This window comes from Bombina bombina, chromosome 1, assembly GCF_027579735.1.
Source record: "Bombina bombina isolate aBomBom1 chromosome 1, aBomBom1.pri, whole genome shotgun sequence".
Taxonomy (NCBI): domain Eukaryota; kingdom Metazoa; phylum Chordata; class Amphibia; order Anura; family Bombinatoridae; genus Bombina; species Bombina bombina.
In genome coordinates, this window is record NC_069499.1 from 376634378 (window position 1) to 376659587 (window position 25210).

A 25210-nucleotide genomic window follows, 5' to 3' on the forward strand; every position below is an offset into this window, starting at 1 on the left:
ACTGTCCTCATGTGCAAGTTTGACAATAAAAGGATCATTGGGGACAAATAAAGGGACAGTAAACACCTAGCGATTACAAAACATTTCTGTTGTGTTGCTATAGAATAACATATCAGCTAAATCTTAATGTTTTTAAAGCAAATTAATATCCTTATTACTGCAATTATAGATCAATATCCAAACTCCACCCATCATTTGCAATATTTGGAGGAGCTATTCTGATCTTTAGCAGGCTATAGTCACGGTCATATTGTTAGTATAGAGTGCATTGTTTTGCAGTTGTTATTTGATAAAGCCAATTAGGAATATATATATATCAGGGTTAGCCTTAAGAAGTCCTCAGGGTGCAGTTTAAGTTCTGGGAATTAAGAATTGCTCAATTTTTAGAGCTAATGTACATGAAAAGGGTGAAAAATAAATGATGAATGTATATTGCAAAGTGGTTTTATTAAACATAACAACTGTCCCTTTACATACTTTTACATTTGCCTTTACTACTTAAAGGGACATTTCCCCTGTGATGTATTACTTGAAATTTTGAAATGAATGCATCATAAATATATAAAAAGCTGACAAGAAAATATTGTATCTGTATGCATCATAAATATATAAAAAGCTGACAAGAAAATATTGTATCTGTATAAGAAAAGAAAATAATTTACCTCACTTTCCCCAGTATTATTATTATACTTTATTTATAAAGTGCCAACAGATTCCGCAGCGCTGCCCATGGGTACAAGGATAACAGTACAGTGGAGAATCAATACGATAAGACACAAAATTTTACAGACAAATACAGGGGGAATTGAGGGCCCTGTTCCCGTGGGAACTTACAATCTAGATGGGTAGGAGGATTGGAAACAGGAGGTGGGAACTGCAGAGGTGAGAATGATATTAGTGAGGAGATAGAGGGCAACTGTTAGTTAATTGGTTAGTTTGTTAATAAGTCGGGTGATAAGCTTCCCTGAATGTTTAAAGAAGGAGAGGTTAGGGGCAAGTCTGACATCTCGAGGAAGTGCGTTCCAGAGGGTTGATGCCGCACGAGAGAAGTCCTGTAGACTAGAATGAGAGGAGGTGATGGTAGAGGATGCGAGAAGCAGGTCGTTGTTGGATCTTAGGGGACGGGCAGGAGTATATTTGTTGATGAGTGAGGACTGGTAGGGTGGGGCAGCATTGGTGAGGGCTTTGTAGGTCAGGGTGAGAATTTTGAATTTAACTCTGTTGTGAATGGGGAGCCAGTGAAGGGACTCACAGAGAGGCACAGCAGAAACAGTAAGCACATCCCATTATAAAAGACTATAAGACTCTAGAGCGGATGCTCATCCCTTATGGCATCTGCATGCACAGTCACTTTATTTTCCTATTCAGTTCAAGGAAGTTTCCTCTGCAAAAATGTTTCTATTCAAAATTGAAATGCAATTATGTACATTTTACTTTTGATTGGAAAGTAAAATTGAAGGTAAAATTTGCCTTTAGACAATCTTGTAAAAAAATCTTGTAGCACTAACTAATCTTCTTAGAGAATCTCAACTGAGCAGAAAGCTTTAGAGACCCATAAACTAAGGGCTAGATGATATAAACTTCGATAGATCAAACCTAGTTTTTCTCGCCGACTCTTGCAGGGCTGCCCTGGTGGAATGATCGTAATAAAGGGGCGGTCAATGCGAGTGATGAGATGACTCCTATTGAAAGTAATGGAGCTCACTGGATAGGGACACTTTGGTCCTTAGAGTGAAGTTAGCAGTGAGCAGTGGACGAACTTTAAAAATAAAATCCTGCAGCTAATATAAATCATATTATGCTGCTTTCTGCGAATAGAATCTTACATTCGTCTATATTTTCGTATGCATGTGTTTTTCTATTAGAGTATTAAGAATTCATGTTGTTTTTTGAGAAAAGCTTGCCATCATTTAGATGGCAAGAAAAAACTGTGAGATCTGCAGTGTGAAAATCTTTACAGAAATACGCTGGGATTAGAGAGACATTTTCATTTACACCCATGGAACGCCCATGTTCAGACCATTTTACGAAAAAACAATTACACTTTTTGTATTTATAAGTACAAATTTCTGTGTGTTTTTTGCACATCCATTGTACTAAAATCATGATTTATGATGTGCATATTTAATGTGATTTATTCATGTGTTAATTATATACCATTTTTACGTTTTTGTTAAAATACGATATTTGGTGAAGAATTTTGTTACGATTTTTGATGTACCTTAACAATGCCATTTTTCCCCTTTTATTTTTGTGTGAATGGTTCAAATATTTGTTTTGTATGATGTTTAAAATACAATTTTTTTTTAGTACTTTTAATATGAAAATGCAATATACGCCCCTTAGCAAGACACCCTGTTTTCAGGGTAAAAAGTGGTTTCATAGTATTCCACCAGGGAAATAGATGGACTGGGGAGCATTCTTTAATAATGTCGCCAGCCCAGAGAGCTGTCAATCATCGAGCCCTAAGTCACCTATGCTGATTTAGGGAAAACTTTAAATATTGCTTTAGGGGTTAATTAAAGACAGGATCTGAGAATATTAAGTATTTAAACTGTTCTATTTCCCTAAACTTGATTTTTTTTCTGTTGTTTTTTTTTTTAAAATAAAATATTCTACTTTTTTTTAATATACCTCACATTTTTTGTAAAATACAGCGCCAAAATCCCAATACCTAAATTATTTGCACTATTTTAAGTATCTCTAAAGAGGATATATATCTCAATTATATTTCAGCTTTATGGAAGAATTACCAGATGTTTCGATAGAGCCAAGCATTGTCAGGGAAAAATTTATGTTTGTTTATTTTCCATTTTTCATAGAATATGTGCAAAGGTAGCAGTATCTATGTATGAGCCTTGGGGTTTCCAGGTGTTGTACATTCCAGATGGCAGTCGAATTGAACCATAGCGGAGTGATGCAGATTGTTTAGTTCATGTGGTGAAACACACAAAAAAAAAATCAGCTTAAACAATATGATATTTGAAACTTATTTCTACTCCTATTTTAATCACTATTGCCACACTCTGCTGTCTTGATCCTAAATATTTGTGAACCATAACTGAGACAAACTGTGTAATAGTAATAACAAAATTATGGAACAGGAATACACATGCTGTACCACGTCCTTCACAATTTAACTTAGTTCTTTTATTGCAAGAAAATACTTTCAATCTGTTTCTGCACCAGCATAGCCTTTACTTATTGAATTTCAATACCTTTTCACCCAAACTCAAATTAATGGAGACTGACATTGCTCTGTATAAACCCTAAAAACCAACTATTCTAATGTAGAATTTGCAAAATATAAATAAATAATGATCACTGTTAGTAATTTTAGAAAAATAATTAGTTTTGATGCAATTTTGAATGATGTGTATTGTAGTACCAATATAGTGATAAGACTACAAAAGTGCACGCCTTGCCACACTGTAGCAATGCACATTCACTGTCTATATGTAACATAAGCTATAGTGGCAATTATAAGTTCAAACAATGCATACAAGAAACGTCATGACTGTTCTTAACATAACTATAAAGAGATTTATATTGGGTATCAAAAGGTACCAAATGAAAATATATTTGTTATTTACATATTATCATTGACAAAATTATTCAATAGTATATTTGTGATGTCATGTGACTAATAATTAATGAAGTCATGTGTGAGATCATCAGTGATATTACTATTGGTTTAATGGAACATGAAACCCAAAGATTTTCTTTTATGATTTAGATAGAGCATACCATTTTAAACCATTTTCTTCTCTTATCAAATTTGCTTCATTCCCTTGGTATCCTTTGTTGAAGAACCATCAGTGCACTACTGGGAGCTAGATGAACACAGTGGGTTAGCCAATGATAAGAGGCATATATATGCAGCTACCAATCATATATTGTCACTGTCTGTAACAATCTGGCATCTGCTTTCATATGGTAATTGTGCACTATTCGTGCTCTGTTACCATATGAAGACAGGTGTCTGCAGCTCAGGAACTGCAGCTCTCAGCTGTCACTTGGCCGTCGAGACTGCTGGAGCTTCCTGAAGCTGAAATGTTGATCTACGTTATGAGGTATGATTGGCTTTGTATCGCATGGTGTAGATCTATGTGATTTTGGCTTAAGGGGTTAAATGATTAATGTAATTAAAAATACAAAAGCTAACAAAATGTCAGAATCTGATATTGAAATCCCCCTTCAGTATAAAAGTATCAGAAATTGTAATGCAATATACAAATTCTAGTACCAATATCAAACTATAGTTATTCAATTTTCTGCATCAAAATATCAAATCTTCTAATCAATTTCAAAAATAATTTTCAACGATAAACATGAAGAATCTGCAATAAATACATTTGAGCATTTTCTTTTGGTGTTAATACTTGCCTATACATAGGTGCTTAATCAAACACCAAAGGGATGCACATGTAGCTAAAGTCAGATGTAGAGCAATAAGCAATGAGCTATTGGTTCTGAGCTTAACACTACTTTTGAGAAAAAGTAGGGTGGCATATGTGTTTAGCCACCAATTATCAGTCTTGGTCCAGTTCAGGATCAATGATGCCATTTTGGAGCTGACTTTAAAGGGAGAGTATACTGTAACATGTTTTCCCCCTAAAATGTATTCCCAATTATACATTTTACATGCTGAAGTGTATGAAATTGTTTACAAATAACTTTTACATTTGTTTTGTAGATTACAATATCTGATTTTTACCTCATCTATACTGAAAATTTAAATACTTAAGCATTGTCTATAGAAAAGCTATGTAAACAAGATTCAGTAGAAGAAATTACACTCTTAGTGGGGGTGGGAACAATATGTACTAAAATGTTAATTTTCAATTGTTCTGTCTAAAGTCCTGGATCTCTTAAAGGGACAATCAGGTTAAATTGAATTTTCATGATTCAGATACAGCATGTAATTTTAAACAACTTTCAAATTTACTTCCATTAATAAAAATGTGCAGTGTCTTTTATATTTACAATTTTTGAGTCACCAGATCCTACTGAGCATGTGCAAAAATTCACAGACTATACGTATATGCATTTGTGATTGGCTGATTGCTATCACATGGTACAAGGGGAGTGGAAATATACATAACTTTGAAATTTGTTATAAAAAAATCTACTACTCATTTAAAGTTCAGACTAAGTGATATTGCATTGTCTTGTTATCTTGCATTTGTTGATTATGCAAATCTAATGTGTTGACTGGTCCTTTAAGCTCTATTGTTTGACAAGATTCTACAAGATGCCTCGTCAGTTTTCTAAGGTCCCAGAGAGATAATTTTAAAGGCAATTTATTCTCTAGGAACTGTGTATTTACTTTTATGCATTATGTGAAAGAAAGATACTATGCACTATAAGGCTCAGTAAAATAAGTTGATGATTTCTCTCCATGCTGGCAAGTTTTTAAGAATCTGTTCCTAAGTATTGGGCTTTGGTGTAAAGACAGAAATAAGATAAGGAAGCATTTATATGTGTAGAAAGTGATAAGATAAGGTGTTCTGCTCTCTCTGCATGTTCATCCCATTTTAATGGGTTGTGGTTTGAAAGAGAAAAATATATTTAATATACAAAATAAACATAAAGGAATAATTTATCTTACAATAAATAATTTTATTGCAACTTTATGTTCCCTCTGCAATGCTCTGTCTGTTCCAACTTTGTGCAAAACATAATCTACAGTGGCAAGAAAAAGTATGTTAACGTTTTGGAATTAGTTTATTTTCTGAATGAATTGGTCATAAAATATCATCTAATCTTCATCAATGTCACAAGTATAGACAAACACAATGTGCTTAGGCTAACAAAAAACTCATGATATTCCCTACACCGTTCTTAATCATTGGGATGATGTTTTCATGTTGGTATGCGGTGCCCTTTTTATGCCCTACATAGTACTGTGTGTTCTTCCCAAACAACTCAATCTTAGTTTCATCAGTCCATAAAAAAAAATTCACAGTAGCATTATGGAGTGCCAAGGTGGTCTTTGGCAACTTCAGGTGTGCAGCAATGTTTTTTTGGGAAAGCAGTGTTCATTGTTTTCTGTATAGTAGGCTCATGAACAGAGATGTTAACCAGTTCCAATGATTTCTTCAAGTTTTAGCTGTCACTCTAGGGTTCTTTTTTAGCCTCATTGAGAATTGTGAGGTGTCCCCCTTGAGTCCTCTTGGTTGGACTGCCACTTCTATAGATAGTAACCACAGTACTAAATCATCTCCATTTATAGACAATTTGTATAACATTGAACAGATGTATATCTTTGAGATAACTTTCTAACCTTTTCCAACTTTATGCAAAACATCAATTCTTAATTGCAGATCTTCTGAGAGCTCTTTTTTGTGAGGCATGGTTCACATAAACTGCAGAATTTTGTGACTAGCAAACTCAAAATGTTTGAATGCTTTTTAGAAGTCAAAGTAGTTCTAACCCACACCTTCAATCTTGTTTCATTAATTGGACACCAGGTTTGTCAATTTTCCAAATAATTAGCTTTCGTTGAAGTCATTAGACTAGGGTTTAACATATTTTTTCTCACCTATACTGTGAACGTTTGAATGATATATTCAATCTGTACAAGAACAATACATCCAACCAGATTTTAAGACACATTTATACATAAATGCAGTAATATCTAAAGGTTTCACATATTTATTTATTGTTTGCCACTGTAAGGCATTGCTGTTATTGTGAGACTTCTTTCACAATATGAAAAGTTTACTTTTTAATTTACATATTCCATTAAACAAATGACTGATTTGCATCAGGTGTTCAGGGTTTATAGGGACTTGAAAAAAAGCATTTTGAGTTTGAAAGAATGCATTTAACATAGAAGAATTGATTAAGAAAGTGTCAAGACATCTAAATCATTTTTCAATGTTACATACATTTTTTATTGTGCTCTATATACAGCTCATTGTCAAATTATGTTGTCTTTTTTGTAACTCTTCAATTTCCTGGTATTGCTATTTTTTTAAAAGTTGTCCGACAGTAGATAGGCATGAGGGCAAAAAGTAAAATAAATCAATGGTTGCTATTCACCTCTGAATGCAGTTACTGCTACAGTGGCACAAACTATTCTCAGGATCATTTGCATATAACATGAGCAAACAATAATTTTATTAAAAACTCAGCTATTTGTAAAGCAAAATGAGGCATTTCTGAGTAGATATTTAAAAGTGAAAAAAAAAATATGTTTCTTGCATAGGTATTCAAACCCTTCATATTAATATTTAGTTGAGCACCTTTTGCTATAATAACAGATTTATTTATTTTAGGGTATGTACTGCATACTAGCTTCACACATTGGAAGGGAATAATGGGGTCCCATTCTTCTTGGATTTGCTCCAGGTGGTTTAGATTGGTTAAGTGACATTTGTAGAATGCTATTTTTAAATAGTGGGCTGAGATCATGACTTTGACTGTTCTTGAGTCATCACAAGATTGCTTTTGACTAGGGATCATTATACTACTGATAGGTGAACTTTATCCCAAGCTTTAGCTGTAGTCACCTCTTGTTTGTCACCCTCCTACTCTTCTAGATTGCAAGTCCACACAGAGATAGGGCCCTCAATTCCTCCTGTATTTGTTTGTCTTACAAGTTTTGTATCCTTGTTTTATTTAAACAAATTGTACCCATGGATAGCGCGGTGGAATATATTAGTGCTTTATAAATAAACTATAATAATAATAATAATAATATTTTGTTCCATCCATTCTTCCTTCAATTCTCTGACCCCGCTAATGAAATCAGCCCCACAGCATGATGCTGCCAATGCCATACCTCATTGTAGGCATAGTGTCTGTTGAGGTATGGGCAGTGTTTCTTTTGCACCTCACATAGCTTTATAAAGTTTAGCAAAAAAAGCCCTATGTTTACCACTGATCACAAAACCTATTTGTATATATTAGCCACGTCTGTCTCATGCTTTTTAGCAAACACCAGATGTGCTTTCATATGGCTGGCTTTGAATAATGGATGATCTTTTGCCTCCTTCCCATACAGGCCAGTTTGAAGCAGAGTTCTATAAATTGTTGACCGGTATAAATTAATTTGAATTATTACTGATATTACTTTGTACCATTTTCCTAACCAATGCATTTTCAAAACTCTGTCTCATACTGCTGTAGAATGATCTTTATTCTTCACAGCTTTCCTTCAGATTTGTAGTCTGACCAATGATTGAGAGTGGGACTTTTATCATAAGATAAATGCTTATTAGTTTAATATATTACAGACAGATGCTAAATGTGTAAACACACAGCTTCCAGGGTAGATGTGTTGTTTTTTTTTTTGTTGCAAACTGCGTGTTTTATTTATTTTATTTTTTTCATCAAGATATTTTTCAACATAAAACACAATGTCACCTTAAAGTCATTATTTTTGAGATTAGATGTTTTCATATAACGTATAAAAAAGAACAAAAGTTCACCATATACAGTGTTTTTCTGTAAAATGTAAGACACATTTTGCAAGAGGTATAAAAAAATGATTATGCAAGAGCATTTGTCTTCCTTAAAGGGACACTGAACCCAATTTTTTTCTTTCATGATTCAGATAGAGCATGCCATTTTAAGCAACTTTATAATTTACTCCTTTTATCTATTTTTCTTCGTTCTCTTGCTATCTTTATTTGAAAAAAGAAGGCATCTGAGCTATTTTCTTCATAGTTCATAATGCTGGACAGGACAGGACTTGTTTATTGGTGAGTTAGATTAATCCACCAATCAGCAAGGACAACCACATTCTTGATTTTGAATTAAAGATACCAAGAGAATTTGATAATAGGATTAAATTAGAAAGTTGCTTAAAATTGCATGCTCTATCTTAATCACAAAAGAAAAAATGTGGGTTCAGTGTCCCTTTAAACAGACATTGTTTTGTAAATGTATTCCCAATGACATGTTATACCAACTGCAAAATGTTTTGGAAATTGTTTCTTTAGGTTTATTCTTGAAAATGAGATAGTTGTTTTCACTGAAACCACCACTCGTAGGAGCTGAATTATCAGGCTCAGAATGGAGCTTGATGCCCCTGTTTCCGCGCAAATCCTTCAGGCTCACCATAAACAGCAGTTATGAAGCAGCAGTCTTAACACCACTGCTCCATAACTGGTCCGTCTGCTCTGAGGCTGAGCAGATCATGTCGGACAGACCGATGATAAATCCGCCCCGTAATGAAAACGTCCATACCTAAGTATTGACCTTTGTGTATAGATGGAGATATCGAGAGCAAGTTTTCTCTTCCTGCTGGGTAAATCCATTTGAATGAGCATATTCTTGAGAACAATGTTTGGTTGTTTCAATGAGCAAAGACAGTTATCTAAAATATGTAAATAAATCTAAATGATAATTTGAGTATAAATGTAGTACTCAGCTTCATACAGCAGCTGGTATAAAAAGTCACTGGAAACACAAGACATACAATTTTAAACAACTTTCCAACTCCTTTTATTATCTAATTTGCTTTTTTTGTCTTGCTATCCTTTGTTGCAAATTAAACCTAGGTAGGTTCAGGAGCAGCAGTGCATGACTGGGAGCTTACTTTGGGTTTGAAGCTGCACATATATACCTCCTGTCATTGACCTGATGTGTTGCTGTTGCTCCCAGTTGTGCATTACTGCTCCTTCAATACAAGAGAGTGAAGCAAATTAGATCATTGAAGTAAATTAGAAATATGTTTAAATGGTATGCTCTATCTGAAACATGAAAGAGAAATGTTGGGGTTCATGTCCTTTTTTTTAATGTTTCTTTTATTGGTATCCATGTACATAACAAATACAAAAGAAATAAAGTTCACACCATTTATAGTATCAACACTAACAATGTGTAATTATTGTTAACAAAATTACATTTTAGTGTACAAAATCCAAGATAAGATTACCAATTTAGCAATATTTTTATATCAACTGCCACAATAAATACTGTACTAAAGTTTATTTCTCCCTGTATCCATACTCTTTTCTTTTACCCTACCTTCCCCAAAATCATTTAATGTCCATTTAATTGGATGGGACCACACAAATATATTTAATTTAATGTTTTCCTTGTAGTTGTCTAAAAGAAGTTACACCTTGGAATGGCACCATACCTTTAACACGTTCTTAATCTATATGCCTTACCAACTGGGTGTCTTTTCTTATTTTTTTTCATGTAGGTAATAAAAAAATAATGTATGATTATTCTGTATTGCATTATTGCTGTTCCAGTGTAAACAAATAAAATATTTTAAGTAAACAATACCTGTATTTTTACATGCAAACTTTGTCCTAGCATCACACTGCCGTAGAGTCCCATTGCAGCCTCTCTCATCACTTCCATCTTCACAATCTTTTTCTCCATCACACAGCCACAGATCCGGGATACAATTTCCATCAGGGTGGCACTGGAATTGTTTTCCTTCGCAAGCTCCAGAAATAGGTGACACTTAAATAAAAGGATATGGTTGTTAAATAAAGTGACAAATTATCTTTACTTAAGAAAAACATCAATAACCATCATAAATGACAAGAAAACTGTGAAATTGATGTATAATCATTGCAATGTAGGGGAAGAATTCTGTAAAATAAAGTGTGCACAAATCAATAGCAATCTTATTCACTTAAAATCCCTGCATTGATTCCTTTAAATCATAGAAAACAGGAAAAATTCTTATAACAAACTTTTCAAAATTGATATGTTCATAGCATGTTATTCAATAAAGAAAGAAAGGGTGTACAAACCAGTCCACAATGGATGACAACAATTTTTAAGACTATCCATGCAGGGCACAAATGATTTTAAAGTCACTTGCCTAGGGACAGTGAAGTTTACTTGGCCCCTATGGATTAACATTATACAAAGATGCAGTCCCTAAGAGCATTCACTAAAGAAAAGTGTATTGATAAATACACTGAACCCTGGTCCTTCTCACCAAGGTATCTGCTATACAGTATAGTATTAAATAGACTGAGAATCATGCATTGCACTTTACACTTTATAGTGTATTTTAGTAAGGAAAATACTTTTAGAACATATTTCATTTATATTATAACTAGTCCTAAAGCCCATTCACACAGGCCATTTTTTGCAGTACAGCACTCTCTCCCCCTTTCTTTTGTGCTCTCTCCCCCTCTCTTTTGTGCTCTCTCCCCCTCTCTTTTATACTCTCTCCCCCTCTCTTTTGCGCTCTCTCTCGCTCCACCTCTCTTTTGCTCTCTCGTTCTACCTCTCTTTTGCTCTCTCTCTCCCCCTCTCTTTTGCTCTCTCCCCCCAGCTCTCTTTTGCTCTCTTTCCCCCTCTCTTTTGCGCTCTCTCTCCCTCTCTTTTGCGCTCTCTCCCCCTCTCATTTGTGCTCTCTCTCGCTCCACCTCTCTTTTGCTCTCTCTCTCCCCCTCTCTTTTGCTTTCTCTCCCCCCTCTTTTGCTCTCTCTCCCCCTCTCTTTTGTGCTCTCTCTTCCCCCTCTCTTTTACGCTCTCTCCCCCCTCTCTTTTGCGTTCTCTCTCTCTCTTTTGTGGTCTCTCTCTTCCCCCTGTCACTCTGTTCTATAATATTTTTATTTATTTATAACTGTGGGACTTGTCCTACCTAGTTTGTTCTTTGTTTGATAAACTCCTGTTACTTATTTATGAAGTTAGAAGTGAATACAAAGTATACCAAGGACCATGGTGATTCAGTCACCTTTCTAAGTGAATCCAGAAAGCCCTATTCACTAACACTGTATGTATGTTGTATATGAGCAGCTGTCTTACCCACCCAGAATACTCTTTTGAAACGGGAGTGCTGTTAGTTTTATGCTGTCTTTAGCTGTTGTTTTGCCTATCAAGAAATCTCTTGTAAATCTGGACAACTGACTAGTTTGCTGTTTTTAAGCAAGTGTATAATTGAAATGGGATCAATTATATAATACCTAAGGTCAAAATCAAAGGAAACCAAGCTTACTGTTTTTATCTTCCTATAGCTATTCTCTCCACTATTGAAAATGCATATCAATCATGCCCTTTTTAACTTCCTTTTCATGATTCAGATAGGGCATACCATTTTAAACAACTTTTTAATTTACTTATTTGATCTAATTTGCTTCAGGGAGAGGGAGGGGCCTATGCTACAGAATATATTGTAAGAGAGAGGGAAGGATGGAAAACTACACTACAGAAAAATGGGGGGTGGGGGCCCCTAACTAATAATTGCCAGAGGGGGAGGTGTGGTGACCACTACACTACAGAAAAATAACAAAACTAATACAAATTTTATATATATATATAAAAAAACACAATGTGTATAGTACTGTGCAAACATAATAGGCCACCATAGATTTGTAGTTTTAGCAATGGTATCATGACCATATATAATTATTTATCTGTCTCTTTATTAGAATACAACCAGAAAATACAGGATATTTGTATGCAGAATTAAAAAAAAAACAGAAAATAAATCAGAAAAAAACTACTTCTATAGGCTAAAGTGGCAAGTATTTAGTGTATCCTCCCCTTACACTTGAGCAATAGGAGGAACATGGCTATTGTAAACCTAAATGGAATGGAACCAAAATTAATGTCATTTCTAACACCTGTATTTGTCCTACTATTTTATGTCAAAATGACTGCTGTGAAAAGGGTCTATTACACCAGGTTTGTGCAAGAAATGCTTAAAGGGCCATAATACTCAAATGTTTAAACACTTGAAAGTGATGCAGCATAGCTGTAAAAAGCTGATTAGAAAATATCACTTGAACATCTCTATGTAAAAAAGAAAGATATTTTACCTCAAAAGTTCCTCAGTAGCCACCTCCCATTGTAAAGGATTTCTAAGCAGCATTTTAGTGTGTTTGTCCTGGGACATCTGAAGGGACTAGCATCGTGCACTCTCATATTATTTCACCAATCAGGTAAAGGAAGCTTACTATGAAATCTCATGAGAGTTAAGTCAAATCTCATGAGATCACAGTAAGAGTTCATGACCTCAGCACTGCTGATGCTGATTGGCTGCTGTTCATTTCTTCATTTTTTTTAATTTTTTTACCTGCAGCTGGGAGCAGCTGAGTATAACTTTTTACACAGAACTTACTCTGCTGAGCTGAGGAGATTGTGAGGTAAAATATCTTCCTTTTTTACATAGAGATGCTCAGGTGATATTTTCCTGTCAGCTTTTTACAGTTATACTGCATCAGTTTCAGGTGATTTAGCATATGAGTATTATGTCCCTTTAAGCATTACATTCACATGTGGTATTAGTTAAATTAATTGGGAACTTGCTAATAAGACCAAATTTCTATAACATCATTCTATTCAAAATATCACAGAATTTGACATAAATAAAATCATACTTTTGCATCAGCAAGGCCACTCTCAGAGGGAAATCAGCAAACAAACTGGATATTCAAGATGTGATATTCAAGCTGTTATAAAGAAATTTGAAGAATCAGGTGAGGTCAAGGACAAAAAAAAAGACTGAAAGGCCAGGAAAACTTTCAAAATCTGATGAGAAGTTTGTCAGCGTTTCTTCTTTGAGAGACCAGAAGAAGTCCAGCAAGGTCCTGGCTAAGCATCTGGCAGCTTCATAGGGATGCAAAGTTGACCCTTCTATAGTCAGAAGAAGCTTGATCATTAAAGTTCTTTGTGGAAGGGTAGCAGCTAAGAACCCACTTTTTTGGAAGTGGAAATGTGTGAAAAGGCTGAGATATGCTAAAGCTCACAAAGATTGGAATGAAGATCAGATGAAAAGAGTATTATGGAGTGACAAATCAAAGTTTGATATTTGTGGGTTCAATCATCAACAACATGTGTGAAGAAGAGCTGAAAAGAGATGGAAGAATGAGTGCTTGCGGTCTTCAGTGAAACATGGTGTAGGGTCTGTCCTGGTTTGGGGTAGCATTTCTACCAGTAGTGTTGGTGATATTGTCCTAATTGATGGGAACATGAATGCTGAAAAGTACAGACAGGTTTTAATTCATCATGCCATTCCTTCTGGAAAGCGCCTGATTCAGAATTGTTTATTTTTCAGCATGATAACTCCACAGAATCCAGACCTGAATATTATAGAGGGAGTATGGACAGAGAAATAAATAAAAGGCAACCTAATATACCAGAAGATTACTTTAGAAAACTTCAGGACAGTCTCCCCAAAAGAGTCCAAGATGTGTTTAGTGCCAAGGGAGGTCACACTAAATTCTGAATTTTTCCTGAAGAAGCCATTTTCTTCTGAACATTTAGTTTTTTTTTATATTTTGTGTACATAGTTCCTGTATTTTCTGTTTGTATCTTAATAAAGAGACCAAATAATAAATATGGATAAAATAAAAAAAATAAAAAATAAACTGCATACTGGCAGACTGTCTGCCAGTATCAAAGATGGTGGTGACCAGTGGAGTGTGAGGGAGGGAAGAGAGCTGTTTGGGAGGGATCAGGTAGAGATAAGAGGGTGGAAAGTGTCAGGTGGGAGGGTACACACTACAGCTAAAATTAACCTTGAAAGCTACCTGACTAAATCCTTCACTGCCAGGAGTAATAGAAGTGTGGTGTGCAGCTGCAATTAGCAAAGCCATGTATGTCTGGGCAAAGGGGGTCTCAGAGAATTTGTGTCATGATTGCAAAAGCAGTATGTAAATAATTTCAGTGAGAAATCCAAAGTTTGTGAAAAAGTTAATGATTTTATAATATGATTGCATTTAGTGGTGAAATGGTGGCATGAAATGTACCAAAATGAGCCTAGATAAATACCTTGGATTATCTTCTTTAACAAAAAAACAAGGATCTATTTCTGTTTAAATGGTGGTGATTGCAAAAATGCTACAAATTCTTAATTTTTTGGGCATGTTCTCTGAAATTCCTGGTAGTGAAGGGGTTAATAAACATATAATTTCAAGACCAAGATATGGATTATAGATAACTTTGAATTATCATTTACTAGTCGCAGTGCATTGTTCAAAAGATTTTACCACCTATTCTAAAAATGTTATACGAATGCATGCTTGATATTTATTTGTATTATTCATTAACCACATTCAAAAACAGAATGGAACATTTCTAAGCAAATGGAATTGGTTAGATTCACTATTAACCTCTCCAGTCAGACTTATTCCTATGTTATTACATGCAGTAATGTTCCCAATTTATCCTGTCTTTGGTGAATATGCTCCATTGCATATTGCAGATGGAGAGGTTGTTATTATAGCTTGACAAGAAATGTGTTGGGATCCTCTATAAACTTTTTAGTTTTACTTAACTAAACCTCTCTTTGTGTTATTACTGATAATGCTGAGAACGCAAACATGTGTTCTAGCTCTGTGCAAGAAAATGAAATGTATCACTGTAAGCATGGCAGGTAAATGTGGAAGCTGGAGCTCTTAGCAGCATTAGAGGAATAAGATATTATCAGCATAAATGGTACCTGGTGGGATGATTTACATGATTGGGCAATTGAAATATTTATTTATGAGAGATGGGGTAATAAAGGGTAGGATAAATTTTTAAAAAACTTGACCTACAACCTACAATAAGGGAAATATGTATGATGATACAGGTGACAATGTATAGACAATGTGTATTTAACTAAAGAGTGGAGATATAATTCCCTGAAAAATATTATTAGGAACATAGAACAAGCCCCCCAATATCAGTGAATTAGAGGAGACTCAACTGCTAATACAAATAGGAAAAGCTGCCAATAACACCAGTTTTGTAATCATAGGATATTCTCACATCCCACAATAAACAGGGTCAATGAACCTAGCTCAGGAAGATAGATTTTTGAATGCACTCAACGATAATTTCATGTCACAATTAACGGAGGAGCCAAATAGAAAGAAAAAAAATCATTGGATTTAGTGCTATCAAATAAAACAAAAATAAGAATATCAAACATTGAAGTCAAAGAACATTTAGGTAACAGTGATCATAACACGGTCTTGCTTGAAACAATTTTCCACTAGCATTTACAAGGGTTTAATCAAGTATTTTCATTTAAAAACAAAAACAAAAAATACCTTAATTGATTTAAGGAAGGGACAAGAAATGTCTTGTAATTACTATACATTTTGTTGTGCTTCTAAAAAATGATATAGCAAATTCAATATTTATCCAGCACAAAACCACTGGTCAGAGCTTCAAGGAGTTACTACCAAACTCCACAACATCAGCACAAAGAAAAAGGTAAAAGCTCTCCAATAAGCCAAATTTAATTCTTTATTTGAATCATATGCAGAGTCTAACAACCACAACGTTTCGGGGTATTATGCCCCTTAATCATGATTAAGGGGCATAGTACCCTGAAACGTCGAGGTTGTTGGACTCTGAATATGATTCAAATAAATAATTAAATTTGGCTTATTGGAGAGCTTCTAAAAAATGATATATCAGCCAAGTCTTAACATTTTTAAAAAATAAGCATCCTTTTTACAGCAATTACATTTTTTAATAGCCAAACTCCATACACCATTTTCCTTATTTGGAGAACAATCTGGGGTTTGGTCCACATAATACAAAGTAAACCACTGTAAGAAAATTAGAATAAAATGCTCATTATCAACTATGGAACCTTATTGTTTATTTGTAACAAACAAATGTAATGTTGTTGCTTGGGCCCTGAAGAATATATACCACTAAATGTACATTAGTCCCAGGTATGCTGTACATATAAACTGTTCCAATGGGAAATCTAGGTTAAGTCTAACTGGAGTTGACACCTTCTAAATAAAATACCCAATGAATCAGACAACTACGTAGCATACATATGGAGGTGAGAAGGAGGGCAGATTACTTCCATGCTCATTAATCATTACTATGAGTTGGAGGCATATGCATCTATAAAACATACCTAAAAAAAAAATAATAACATATTCTTCTTGAGACTGCTAGATGAAATTGAGTGGTTAGTTCTGTCCGCATAGCTCAGGAAACACTGGGACAGGTAGCCAATGAACCCCCAGACCCAATGTAAGAGTGTACTTTGCCCAATAATATACAATAGTAACAGACATAAATATAATAGGCATTTTACATCAATGACACTTAATTCAGCACATAAATATTAGAAAAGTCTCTGTGCAGTGGATATCATATCGTAAGGAAATACATCCTGCCTCACCAAAGTCTGTGGTCTCCCTATTTGAAGTACAGTGAATGCTCAAACTGATGCTAACATGGAACTGTTTAATTGTTATGGTTTGGGGGAATAAATAACATGTCCCTAGTAAGCGAACCTACTACGAAAAAAAAAAAAAAACATGCAAAGCTCAAAGTCTGCTCTCTGATAATTTGGGACCAATGCAGTTAGTATGGAACGAACATACATACATTCTGAGAGTCAAACTATCCAAATACTATGAGTAAAAGTGGTATATATAGTGGGCTAACAAGGTTATGCAGATCATATACATGAAAATAGGACTGAGTTGCGATGTATATGCACCCTCAAACCGCTACTCGTTGTGTAGACAGTATCAGACAAACCTGTACTAGTCAGTAGGGAGAACTAAGGACAAGAGAGTATGGTTGAGGAATAATGAAAACTAGCGAATGGGGCTTAACATATATCATAGATCCTTTGGACATGGATTAACAAACTACTTATGCTACAGAGCAAAAGTAGATAATAAGTTGAAGCAATGCCTAGGGTATAGTTATAGTAATACGGTATCTGATATGTCACTGTGAGCATAAAGATTACATTAAATAGTCTAGTTTTAATCAATTAGATAATAAACTATGTCTGATAAACTGAAATAAAATGGCATTACATATGCTAAAAGTAAACAACATTATAACCATAATATATTAATCATAGGAAGGAACTAAAGCCCTTTATCATACCCTTATTTAATCAGTTTTGCTGTCACACCTATATAAGCAGGCTCCAGGAGCGTATGTCACTCATCCAACCCTAGCTGCTACAAGTAGGGTCTCTGTTAACCCATAGAGAGACTGTCCTAGCATTTGCATTAAATATGTGGGAGACCTCCACTGGATATGGGACTAATAATGAATAGCACTTCAAAACAATTTAGTAAAACCTTATAAGGATAACAATTAATCTCTGCAAGTGTGTAGGCATCAGGAAATTATAAAGATCAAGATGTTATCCCTCCATCATCCACTATGTATACAGCTTCTAAACAAAGTGTAATAATCTTGGATTTATGAGCTAAGTATCATTCACAACTGTAGACTACCCAGCGGTTATAATATCTGAGTTGCATCTGATAATGATAGTCAGCCCTGGGTACTTAAAGGTATGTATACTGTCAAGTGTTTTACCCTGAGGCTTCAAGGATAGATTATGATGTACACCACCTAACTAAACATCCGATGTGCCAGCAACTAAGGTGAGCAGTGTTTGTGGGTATATAAATAGCGATATTAGCACGTATATAGGCTGTTGATATGCACATGGTCGATGTATAGGTATACGCTGTACATATTTCTTAAGCTATATTGGGTCTCAATAGTCATTGCTGCATAAACAGGAACCCCTGAGCTATTCTCTATATTGTAGCAGAGATAGTGGGCACATAATATAATAACTAAATACATTGCACCAAAGGTCCCAGTAAGAACAGTTAGGATCTTATAGAAAATACTGGCGGGTAAACAAAACATAATCTTTGTAGGGAGGTGGAGGTAATTGAGCTTTCAACTATTACCGAAGAAAAAGGGAGTATTACATTAAGAGAGTTTTGACATGCATAGCAAACCTTAGATAGTACAATCGTCATCTATCTTGTAATGAAATAGCCGTGTCCCAAGAGTAGATCTCTTTGTAGAGATACAGTGTCTTATAAAACATTATCCAACTCCAGCTTTGAGGCAACGGGTAGATAGAGTCTGGGTGAGGCAGCTGCATATTCCTACTAGGAAAAGTCCTCCAGTTGCTAATGAAGAAAATACCACCCAGAGTAGCCAGGACAAAGACTGTTTCCGAAGCGCATTTTCTGACAGAGAAGGACCGGATCGGTGCACCAGAGGGCTAGCCGCATCCCCCACCGCATCCATCCATATTTCTGTGTGTCTTCTGGCACAGAGGGTTTGTACATTGCGAGGTGGTAAACAGCGGGAGGCTCTCCTTCAGTGAAGACCTAGCAGGTATGTGGACTTGAGGCAGCTATGTTGTCTTATGATGTTGCTCCGGTATCAAACTCGCTTCTGGAGTCGGCCTCCTCATTAAAAGAGTAGGTGAGTTTTAGTCATTGGGCCACGGATCATCTTGGGTGGTGGTGGTTACTGATTGGGGATCTGTTTGGCGCTGGGGTCTGTCTATCAGCCCCACCTCTGTCTTAATTAAAGTCCTCAGATCCTCCATTTTCAAACAAAATTCCTGTTCAAAGTCCTTCAAAAAATGATGTACTAAGCTGTAAAACTCTTTCATAATTGGTATTTTAATAGATATTTTTCTTTGTAAGGTTGGTTCGTATTTGCAGGAGCTATTCAGATACGATAACAATTTGAAAGCCAGTCTGCCCTGATATAAAGGGGGGGGGGGGTACCAAAGTCTTGTGTAAAGGAATCTGTGTAAGCTTTCAGTGGTCCAAATCAGGTCCCAAGCAATGTATGCACATCAAGTTTGGTATGGTGCTAAACAGCATGACTGGTAGGTACCAAATCTAGTATTTCTAGATGCTGATGGTGTAGTTGATGAGAGATACTCGGCAGATTATCATATTTTTCTTAGGAGCTTCAGAAATCATGACCTAACATGGCCGCTGCCCGGACACACCCCCTGAATTCAGGTTTATGAGAAACAGATCATGTCAAATGAATCTAATTAGATTTATTAGGAATTGAGTAAGAATATAGACAAAAGTGAACCAGTTAAAGTAATATACTTGGATTTGTTTTCAAGATGGATGGATGGATACATAACTTATTAAAAAGACAGAGAGCATTGAGTTGTATTAAATGGATCACATTAAGATTGTAATTAGTGAGGTCCCCCAAAGATCAGAACTGAATCCTGTTATTTTTAACATTTTTATAGATGTTTTGGAGGTTGGGTCAATTATCAACATTTTTATTTTTGCTGATAATACAAAATTGTGTAAGTTGATTATGCCAGAGCAGGATGAAATTGCGCTGCAAGGGGATTTACAAAAATTGGGGGAAATGGGCTGGTTAGTAGCAATTAAGGTTTTATACTGGGGAGTGTAACTATCTTTGTAATCAAAAATATACAAACTCCATATTATTTGATGAAATAAGACTTAGCAAATAGAGGAGGAAAAGGATTTAGGAGTACTTATAGAAAACATGCTAAAAATGAGTGCACAATTCAAGACAGCGATTTATAAGGCAAATAAGTTACTGGCATGAATTAAAAGAGTCATAGATGCAAAGGGGAAGCATTATTCTGACACTATATAAATATCCGGTAAGACCTCACCTTGAGTATGAAGTGTACCTCTGGGCTCAACTTTAAAAAAGGAAGCAGAATTAGAAAAAATTCAGAGAAGAACCTTAAGCCATACTATTGACATTGAGATAGCCAAGCAGAATTGAAGATGGGAATAGATTACAATAGGTTGATATCATACATTGATATGTGCATTTTACTTGAACAGTGAACAAAGGGGTAAATTCAAGATCACTTTATTGTAACCTTAAAAACGGTGAAAGAGTGATTATATAAGTCCATTTTAGGAGTCTTCCTAGTTTCCAACATGAAACGAAAGTAGTTAACACACAAAAATACATTTTTGGGAACTTTTCTATTAAAAAAGCATTCACAGGCTTTTAACGCACTGATCCTTTTTGAGTTGTGATCACTTGGAAAACACACTGCCCTATTCAGCTATAAAGCAATAAAATAAAAAAACATTTCAGGAGCAAATCCCTGATAGATTGTGATCGTATTCTCCAGATCTGTTTACTCTATATACAAAAAGGCAGTTGTCAAGTGATATGATAACATTATACAAATATATTCAAGGAAATGTAATCTGCAGCACTGTAACAGCAACAACATTTTGGAACTCATTGCCTAAGAAGTTAGTGACTGCCAATATATGAAAGGGACAGAATACTATAAAATTGTTTTTCCCTTAATGTGTTTCCAATTACTTTTTTACCAGCTGCAGAGTATAAAATGTATGATATTTGATTTTTTTAAGGCTTATTTGTGTATATGAATTAACGGATTTAGTGTTTTGAAGCCACAATCTTATAAAATGGGTTGACCTTTTTATTCAGGGAAGCTTATCACCTAACTCAGTAACAAATTAATTTCACTTACTTAAAAGTTTCCCTCATATATCTCCTCAATATTATAATTCTTACCTTTGCAGTCCCCACCTCCTGTTTCCCATCCTCCTACCCATCAAGATTGTACATACAAACTTGTCCCCAGCACTATCCTTCTTTGATTACTTTATTTTCTTGTTAGGGTATAGACATAAAATAGCTATTTTATATCTGTACCCTAACAGAAAATAAAGGGAGTTTGTATGTACTATTGTGATTGGGGGAGCTTGGCAGAGCCCCTGTCTTCACGTGCACTTTCCTCCTCATGTTGCTGTACTGATACTTCTCTACCCATCTAGATTGTAAAATCCCATGGGAATAGGGCCCTCAATCCCCCCTGTATTTGTCTGTAAAATGTTGTCTTTTATTATATTGTTTCTCCGTTGTAATGCAAATACTTGTAAACAATTCAATAAACTTCAGCAGGTAAAATGGATCATTGGGAACAAATTAAAGGTGAGATAATTTTGAGTAAACAGTCCCTTTAAATATATTTCAAAATGGCTTAGATGCATTTTTGGCTAAGGACAGAATTCAGGGATATGAATGCTTAAGGTAAATAGGTCACTTCTAGCTGTATTTATGTAAGTCCATTTGCCAATTTCTTTACTGTAAATAAGGGAGTATCTGTATAGGTTGAATTTGATGGACTTTTGTCTTCTTTCAACCTGTTCAACTATGCTACTATGTACATCATTTAAGTGTATTTTTAAAAAAGAATAAAAAGCATTTGCCAAAATAAATTTCTTTTATATGTAGAAGTTGATTATATAATGCATTATTTTTAAATTACTTAATAATAATAAATTGACATTTTATTCAGCTTAATATTTTAAAACAGCAATAATTTCAATGTTAAAACTTGGAAGAATACCAATAATGGTAGTTGTGAGATACAGGTTGTTTACCATTCTGTCCTTTATAAATTTTCAGAACACAACATACTTCAAAGCAGTAAATTATCATAAAAAGACAGCAAAAGCCAAAAGTATATTCCACTAAACTTCTAAGTTATAAACATCAACTAAAATATATGCTCTTATATATTTGTTGGAAAGAGATTACTTAACAAGTTTGCAATTAATTGGCCATTAATTGCATTTATGAAAATTCCCTTTGGTTAAGAAATTGTGGAAAAAAGGTGCTTCTGTGTGCAAGAGACTCTTTAGAATAATTTAAGAATTTATGCTTTCATTTGTTGAATCATCCCAAGGATCCTAATTAGACAGATTTATCATTAAAGATGCCTTAGTATTCTGTAACTAAACCATTTTATATATTTGCATTTGGTGAAGTTCAATTTGTTTCTTGTCTAGTAAACAAGAAAAATACGATATAGTTATGTTTTGAGGTCTTGTGTAGAGAGGGTAAATGGAAATAAAATAACAGAAAATATTATAAAGTAATCCAAGATGGGAGACAAAGAGTGCCAAGAGATTACTGCCTTTGCTGACAAAAAAAATCTTTGATATATTATGCAAAATAAATAAATAAATAAATTTAGGTAACTTGCAGATTTACTGTGAGCTAAATCTCTTTTGTGACCATGTCAACTATATATCAGTTTTGTGGTCTATATTCCTGTTTTTGAAAAAAATACCACATAAAAAAGGCGCCCAACTTCATGACACAAAAATTGCAAAATTCCAACTCATTTAAAGGAACATTAAACACTAAATAAATGTTTGATAGAATGATGCGTTCAAAGAAAAGATTAATCTGAATTATATGTAGATGTATTTTTTAAAGTTTCATTAGATGTTTAAATATTGACAAAATAAGTGTAAAGTTTTAGTGTCTATAAAACAATGGGTGTTGCCATGTCGTAAATTAAGTTACCTCCTCTGCTGTGGTCAATTATGGACAGTTATAAATAGGTCATTAGAGTATGCAGCCAATGGCTGTGTGGAATCTAACAGTTTTCTGCACTTCCATTTCTAAAAGGAACTGAAAAGCTCACAATTTCAGAATAGAATTAGATGAAAGGGGGACAAACAAACAATGAAAGTATATTGCAGAGATTTTTTTATATATGTGATTTATCATTTTATATTAGTATCTCAAAGTGTTTAATGTCCCTTTAAGCTATGGTAGAGATTAAAGTGTGAGGTTAAAATCCTACATTTCATAAAAGTGAGAGCCACAAAAATGACTGTATAGCCAAATAGCACATCTATGCTAAAATCCCTACTTGATCTTCCCTAAAAGTATTCTGTATACATTGTTATTAATGCATCAGAGAACTTAGTAAAATATGCAGTTGTGCTTAAAAAACACTTCTGGACAGTTGTTTCAACCGTTAACTACAAGCAAGTGGCAACTATTGGATACACTTACTTTTTTCCTGAAGAATCTTAGAAGTTTCCTTATTTACTTCAGCGGCATTTAAAGGTTTATTTTTCTTCATTCTCAGAAAGGGCTCCATGTACTAATTTGTCAATTGGCTCGCCAATAGTGTGTTCGATAAACTCACTACAACTCGCAGTAAGCAAAAATGATACCCGCTAGCCATATGGTCAAAAAGAAAGAAGAAAAATTGTTGCGTCTAATCCACCATGAGCAACGGACGGAGGATTGATAAATTTGACGCCTCGCTAGTATTGAAAATTTAAATGTACTATTCTGTCTGGAGAACTTTTCAGTCAAAACTTGTACATAACAGTAAAGTATGAAGCTATGTTAGCACTTCCCTTTAGATGCTCGCTGCCAGCTCCGGTTCTCCCAGACCGTATCCAGAAACAAGAAATATCGAATGTGGCAGCGCTGTGTCACCTCAGAGGATGCAATCTGCACTTTTCCTCTGTGAAACCTGCCTTCTTTCACCTCCAAAATAAAAAGCTTACAATGGTGTAGCAGGTTTCAAACAAAATGGTAGGCGCACAAACAGGTCATACTCACAGGATGTCAGTTTTAAATCAGCCTTTTATTCAAACCATCACAATGGTATCTTCCAATGCAGCTTCAAATGTTATTAAAATATAGCTCAACACGTTTCGGCAAAACAAGACTTTCTCAAGAGCATAAAATCAATATATGTGAAAGCAAGTTGACTCCAACTTGCCACATTTGATATTTCTTGAACTTTTCAGTCAGTTTTGTCCCACTTGATTGCAAGGTGTCAGACATCACCACACCATCATAGGCTCAAGAAAATCTGCAATTTCAGCATACAAATTCAACATTGATTGACGATCCAGATGGAATCTTTGAACAACTGCTCTATTGGAAAGGCCATCTAAACCAACCCGTTGAAGGAATACACGCTGTACCGGCATTCTCCTTCTCACACGCTTTTCCAAAGCATCTGCTTCTCTAATCTGCCTTATCCCCCTGATTTACATCAGATGAATAATATATAATTGCAGAAGTGTCTACCTGGCTAAAACTATCGACAGTGAGTAACAATTGAAGTTTGTTGACCTTCTTTTATATCAGTTGCTCATCACCTAAATGCTGGCGAGAGATAATTCACGAGGTTGACGTGGAAAAAGTATCCAGTGGAAAATAGATTGTATAGTCACTATTGTTTAGTTCGAGATTTATGTTGAGTGAGGAGTTTTATGCTACAATAATTGATCAGATTGCGGAGTTGCGGACAAATTCCCTCGCTACTTGTAAATTGTATTTTTTTTTACAGATTTGACTGCTTGGAACATATGATTTTCTATATGCACACGGATATTAACACAGGAAAGCTTACAAACACCTCAAAGATAGTTTAGTACATGGGGCCCAAGGACTTTATGTGCAGAGTTTATTTTCACCTTGTTTTTTTCTTTTTAATTATAATATTTTTTTGTGAATATACACTGATTGTGTTTAAAGGGACAGTCTAGTCCAAAATAAGCGTTCATGATTCAGATAGGGCATGTCATTTTAAAGAACTTTCCAATTTACTTTTATCACCAATTTTGCTTTGTTCTCTTGGTATTCCTGGTTAAAAACTAAATTTAGGAGGTTCATATGCAAATTTCTTATACCTTGAAGGTTGCCTTTA

General features: G+C 34.8%; 1 protein-coding gene across 1 annotated transcript in view; it reads right to left on the reverse strand.

Annotated features, from left to right (window-relative positions):
• Positions 1-25210, reverse strand: part of LRP1B (LDL receptor related protein 1B) — a 2715774-nt gene that overhangs the window by 1100420 nt on the left and 1590144 nt on the right. The window contains exons 21-22 of the mRNA XM_053698264.1: positions 24271-24288; positions 10249-10413 (exon numbers count right to left, since the gene is read on the reverse strand). Of these exons, the coding sequence (XP_053554239.1) occupies positions 10249-10413; positions 24271-24288 (183 nt within the window). The remainder of the gene's footprint in view (positions 1-10248; positions 10414-24270; positions 24289-25210) is intronic.